The 6,389-nt window shown below is 39.2% G+C and overlaps 1 protein-coding gene across 1 annotated transcript in view; it reads left to right on the top strand.

Annotated features, from left to right (window-relative positions):
• Nucleotides 1-474: 474 nt before the first annotated feature.
• TSPAN2 (tetraspanin 2) overlaps nucleotides 475-6,389 on the top strand; it is a 136,078-nt gene continuing 130,163 nt past the window's right edge. Inside the window, exon 1 of the mRNA XM_018570901.1 lies at nucleotides 475-625. Within this exon, the coding sequence (XP_018426403.1) occupies nucleotides 557-625 (69 nt within the window). The 5' untranslated portion in view covers nucleotides 475-556. The remainder of the gene's footprint in view (nucleotides 626-6,389) is intronic.

Raw genomic sequence — 6,389 nt, 5'->3', positions numbered from 1 at the left:
TATTCCTATATCCCTCTCCATATAGGTCCCCAAAACAGCTCCATTTTTCTGCCCAATCGGTCGCAGACCTCTGACATCATCATGTACAATGTAGGATGAGGATGCCCATGCCTAAGCCCACATCACAGGAGCAATGGAGAGAGCCAGCTGCTGATGTAGTGAGGACTATGGTATTTCTACTTATTCTTATGCCCCTAGCAACATGAGCAATAGGATGGCACTGCCCAGGGCACAACTTATAATATGTATAGTAAAACTCTCTATATATAAATATTTAAATTAGTGAAAGGTAGCACTTATTAAACCCCATGCCCCTTCCAGCCTACAGCCACCATCCATCAGTAGAAGGAGCAGTGACAGCACCAGCAGCGCTCGGTTCATACAACGTTTCCTGTTCCCTCCAGGCGTGGCGCACAGACGAGCCCGTTCAATGTGGGTGGATGGGATCGCACTCAGGTGGGCGTGGTCTTCGCTCCAGGGGGCGGGGATTCCCCCCAGTGTCAGAGCTGCTGTTGCTCTGCTTTGACATCTGTTGCTGATCGGGACTGTAGCCGGGATGGGGAGACTCAGCGGATCTCTGCGATGTCTCAAGTACCTGCTACTCACATTCAACCTCATCTTCCTGGTAAGAGACTTCCCGCTGGGCTCTCCTTGACTGAGCATCTCACAGTCTGACACACAGAGGATCGCAGCACATGGGTCAGAGTAACACGTACACAGATCACAGTATAGAGAAAAGGATGCTGGAAGGATGTTAGTGGCCGGGAAGGGCGAGTAACAGAGGGACATTGGAGGTGGCAAATGCTGGACGTACATGGATCAGTCAGGTTAAAGGGCTTGGTGTCAAACTAAAAATCAGCTGTGATGGAGTCATACAAGAAATGATGCAAAATGATTGTAAACTGTGAAACAAAAAAAATGATATGCTGTTTAAACAGAAGCAAATATACAAAATTACTGAACTGTGATAAATGTCAGAAACTGCTTGAATAGAAAAATTATGCAGAATTATCGTGTGACCGTGATACTTGTAACACATGAAGTTTATATGCAAAAACAAGTAGGGACTGCAGAAAACCCCAAAATTATATGCGTGTGTGTATGTTAGGGGTTATAGCTCTTAAAAAAAAAGTCAGAAATATGGCTGTTGTCCTAAGCCAGTGCTAAAGTTTATGGTGCTGTGATGGGTATTAAAGGAATATTCCGTAATGACATGTTTGCTGCTTTACATACACACTGAACTTTAATACACATGGAGAGTCCCATAAAGTTTAATACTAGCATGAGGTGAGGCAATCACATTTGGACTTTCAGTTCATAACATCCTCTCAGCTAATGACTGTTTTTGTTGTGTAGCGCAGCCAATTAAATTGCTGGTTTAATTTTGTAAATTTTTTTTAACCTGTCTTAGGAAATAACAGGTAAAGTCAAAGTCCATGGGCAACAGTTCTTTTTTAATTTGCTCTCATTTTGTTCCAGTTGGTCACAGAGCACCATAGAAAAGAAGGTTGGATTTAGATTGGAGAAATTACTGTTATAATTTTTTTGCCACATTCAATATGTTGCAGGTTATTTATTTGCAAATATAAATTCGGAAACAAAACAGTAATAAAATGTTTTGCTTACTGTACTGAATATGTGGTACTGTGTGTGTGTGTGTGTGTGTGTGTGTGTGTGTGTGTGTGTGTATTTATATATATATATATATACTTTGGGGGTAGAAGACACAGGGCATAGTCATTTATTCTATGAATAAGCGTCTGTGTGCGTGAAACATGTTATATTTCTCTCTTCATCTTCTGTGTAATTTATTTTGTGGATCAATAGAGAAGCCGTTTTTGGAATATGTCGGTGTGCCATTGTCTGTAACAGTATTACCAGTGATGAGCTTTGTGTGCACCTGACTTTGGTGGTCAAGCTTGTTCTGACTTGGAGCGACATTATGGTTTACTGATGTGTTGTCACCTCTATGTCCTGCTTTGGACATAGAGCTGACAACACCCTAAGTCTGTATTCACACCTGAGCCAAGTGTATTTTTGGCAGATTAGAAGCATTTTTGGTGCATTTTTCAGGGATTTCAAGCTTGAGCGTCATTTGTTTTAGCCAATGGAAAGCTAGTTGCTGGGAGGAGGATGCGGTTGTTTTAAGCGCAATTTTCAGGTGCTCCTATTGAAGTATATGGGACTACAATTTGAGATTTTGCTCAAAAAGAAGCTCATGTACTTTTTTAAGCTTCAAGTTATAGGCGACAGGCGACAAAGCACTTAGGTGTGAACAGGCAGCATTGAAAATAATGGGATTCTTCATGTCAACAATTGTCGAGACACGTGAGAAAACACTCAGGTGTGAATGGGGTCTAATACGGTACTGGCTAAAGGAAGGCAAGGTCAAGATTCTGCAAGAATAACTATAATATATGATCTTAAATATGATCACACATTGGTTAGAGAAATGTAAGTAATAAAAAAATCGGAAAGTCTTAGCAGTGGAAATATACAAAATGGAATTCTGCAGGGAGTAAAATTTGTGGATACCATTCAGAGTGCATTAAGTCAAAAGCGAATTACATACGTGTGAAGTTATGTTATATGTTGTAAGTTAGTAAGTGAAATGTTGTGATTTATGAGAAGACACTGATCTTCCTAGAATGACAGCTATGCAGCCTTTGCTGAGGATGGGATGAGGAATTCTAAACATGATTCAGCTGGACAAAGAAGAGTACAAAGCCATGGAGAGAGACGGGAACAACTGAGGGCCGCTCGACTGGGGACAACTGAGGTCATAGCTGCTGCCGGGGACACTACTGATAAACAGAGGAGGCAGGGTTAAGAATGAAAGCAGTCAGTGAATCTGAGATGTCAGAACAGAGTATAAATAAGGTTGTGACTATAACATGTCTAAATATAGAAATAGTAAGTAGTGGAGTGGTAGAAGAGCATCAGAGAGAGAACCAAATACAAGCCAGAGAAAAGCAAAATAATGTCATAGACAAATAAGGAGGATAGCGTACATACATAATATATAATAATCTAGTAAAAAATGATGTCATGGACAAATAAGGAGAATAGAGTAAGTCCATAATTTATAATTATCTAGCAAGAAATAAAAGCATAGACATATAAGGAGAATAGAGTGGGAACATAATATATAGTAATCTAGCAAAAAATAATATCATAGACAAATAAAGAGAATAGCGTAAATAAATAATATATAATTCTCTAGCACAAAATAATGTCAGACAAATAAGGAGTATGGAGTAAGAACATAATATATAATAATCCAGCAAAAAAAGCAAAAAATATCATAGATAAATAAGGAGCAAAGATTTAGACCATATTGTATAATAATCTATGAGATAACTGATGCGTGAAAGCTAGATCGGAAGAGCTAAATAATGTTAAGGACAAATAAAGAGAACAAAGTAAGGAAATGTTGTACAATATTCTAAGAGATAACCGATACATTAAAGGGAAATAAAGATAAGATGGAAACCAGTTCTTTATTAAATTAGACTCGCTATCTTAATTTCTATATCAGCAAAAGATTCTGCAGTATTGTAGAGTACAAATTGGGAGAAAGTTCTGCTTCCAAAAGCATACAGCTCATTAGATGTGACAAAGCTCCACACAAATTAAAAACACTTCTTACTACAATGAACAGTATATTGAAAGCCAAAACATTTTTATTTTATTTTCGATAGAGGAGGGAATATTTTTTTTTCTATCTGTGTCATATTCGAGAGATTTTCTTTCACTTCCTGTCCTGTAAACACAGCAGGAAGTAAAAGGGACATGAGGCATGTGCTCTCTTAGACAGTTGTCAACGAAACAAGTGCCTTCATTTGAAGATTTCCCCTTCATTCCTGTTTTAGTGACAGTGGTGACCAGAACAGATAGAGAGAGTGACTTTCTCGAGTGGAGACACAGAGAACAATACAAATCTGGTAGGGATTCAAACTTCTCTCTACTTTATCCAAAATGTAAAAAAAAAAAAAAAAAAGTTTTTGGCTTAAAGACATGCTCCTCCTTTTTAAAAACTAATAAATAAATGCACACACGTGAATTAAAGAAGAAATGTGCATTTATTAAGTGTTTGCATTGGAGCTTGTAAAACATTGCAACTGCGATCAATCCATCAAGTGAACAGTGCACAGGCCCCTCAAGCTACTCCCCTAGCCCCGTAGCCTTCAATTATGGAACTGGAGAAAGTGATTAATGAACTACAAGTTTGGTGATGTCACTTCACTGGTACTCCATTGAGAACTATGACACCCTTTGCAGCAGTAGTAGTCTGGACTTGTATTCTTGTAGTATTTTCATTTACAGATCTGCATCAAATTAATGCAGAATCCTGAAGAAACAAGAAGAAGAAGAAGCCCACAATTCAGGTAACTGGGAGGGTGTCAGTTTGAGGGTAAGGGGCTGGGAAACATGACCATGTTTCATGTTACTCCCTTAATAAGTAACATGAAACATGCTCCAAAAGGTGGAATATTCTTTTAAATACACTTGAAAGCCCATTTCCACCTTTACGGAGGTATTTCTAAAAAAAAAAAAAAATGCACATACTTTTTGTTAGCTGTTTTCTTCATCTCTTCATGGCCGCCTCTGTGCTCTGGAGTCTGTGTTAATTATAGGCTGCTGTGCACAGTGGGAATTACGAGTACGGCATGGAAAACTACATTTCCCACAATGCAATGCTTCCCTCATGCACAAGCTTCTCTGTGAAAACCACATTCTCGCTCTCCGAGCTCTCTCTCTGAGCTATCTCCCACCAATCATTAATATTCATGATGGCAACGCACACTGGACAGTGTAGAGTGACCTGGAGAGGCAGAGCTGGTGTGCAGCGATCTTGTTACAATGACACCCAGGGAGGGTGGGGCAGTTGCTTTACCATCCGATCCTGGTGTCAGACTGAGTTTCCTGTGGAGGGTATTTTGAATTTGTAGGACTCAGGCCTACTACAAAGTCCATAAAAATAATTAAAAGGCAGTAATGTGAGTCATGAAAATGTACACACATATATTACTGCACCTAGACATTACCACGATAAATGCTAGTCACTTACAAAGGTGGAAATAAGCTTTGTTTTCCTTCACAAGTCATAAAACCATCTTCTCAGTTCAACTAAAGTAATTTCTGAAAATACTTTGTTGCGACATGCCAACTGCAAATTTGATTCAGACCTTAAGAGTTGGGTGGGCATGCCAATGAAGTGATAAGATGGGTTTACAGGTTGAGAGGAGCTCAAGGTAGGTGTCACCAGTGATGTTTCCTAGAGGCCTAGACAGTGAGCAGAAAGAGGGGCAGGGGCTAATTATATTAGTATATCCTTTCCAAACTAAAGGGGCATTTTCATTATTCAATATAAAAATAAAAATAAATACTGTTTAAGTATAACGTAAGTAACAGCAGAAGTTTGAACTGGAAAGCTTTCAGTTCTATGTGCACTTGAGAGCTCCATACAGAGTAATTTAACTATGAAGCACCACAAATGGACTAATGGACTACAAAAAGAGCTAAATGTAGGTACATACTGGGCTACAGGCCCTATTGAAGACCTCAACTAAGGTCTATAGGTCTAGATGAAATTGTATGTTCATGGGTGGAAAGTTGGCTGCTAAAACCGACCCAGAGGATAGTGATAAATGGGTCATTCACTAGTTGGGAGGGTTGGGAGTGGGGTGCCCCAGGGTCCGGTCCTAGGACCGATCCTGTTCATCTTATTCATCTATGACATAGAAATTGGACTAAATAGCTCAATTTCGTTTTTTGCGGATGATACTAAACTATGCAGAGCAGTAAATTCATAACAGGAGATATTCACACTACAACAGGACCTAAGCAAAATTGAGGCATGGGCTACAAGATGGCAAAAGCGATTTAATGTTGAAAAATTTAAGGTTATGCACATGGAAGTAAAGAACATGTGGGCAAGCTACTACTTGGGAGGTGCTACTTTAGGGAAGTCAAACATAGAAAAAGTCCTTGGGGTCCTCATAGTTCACAGATTTGGCAATAGTAAGCTAAGAAGTTACTAGTGTGTATTAAAAGAGGAATTCTAGCAAGGGATCAGAGGAATACTTCCACTTTATAAATCATTGGTTTGGCCTCACCTTGAGTATGCGGTACAGGAACCTGGGAGAGTTCAGAGAAGGGCTACCAAATTAATTAAAGGGATTGAAATCCTGAGTTATGAAGACCACATTCAAAATCTTAACGTATTCACCTTAGAAAAGAGGCGATTAAGAGGGGACCTTATTGCAGTCTTCCAAATCATTAATGGAGACCACAATATTCTGAACAAACTGTTTAATCCCAAAACTGTCTTGAGAACCCGGGGACACAACAAGAGGTTAGATCTTAGATTCAATGTTAGAATTCGC

Source organism: Nanorana parkeri, unplaced genomic scaffold, assembly GCF_000935625.1.
Source record: "Nanorana parkeri isolate BGI_ZX_2015 unplaced genomic scaffold, ASM93562v1 scaffold1626, whole genome shotgun sequence".
Lineage (NCBI taxonomy): Eukaryota > Metazoa > Chordata > Amphibia > Anura > Dicroglossidae > Nanorana > Nanorana parkeri.
This window is presented reverse-complemented; position numbering and strand designations above follow the sequence as displayed.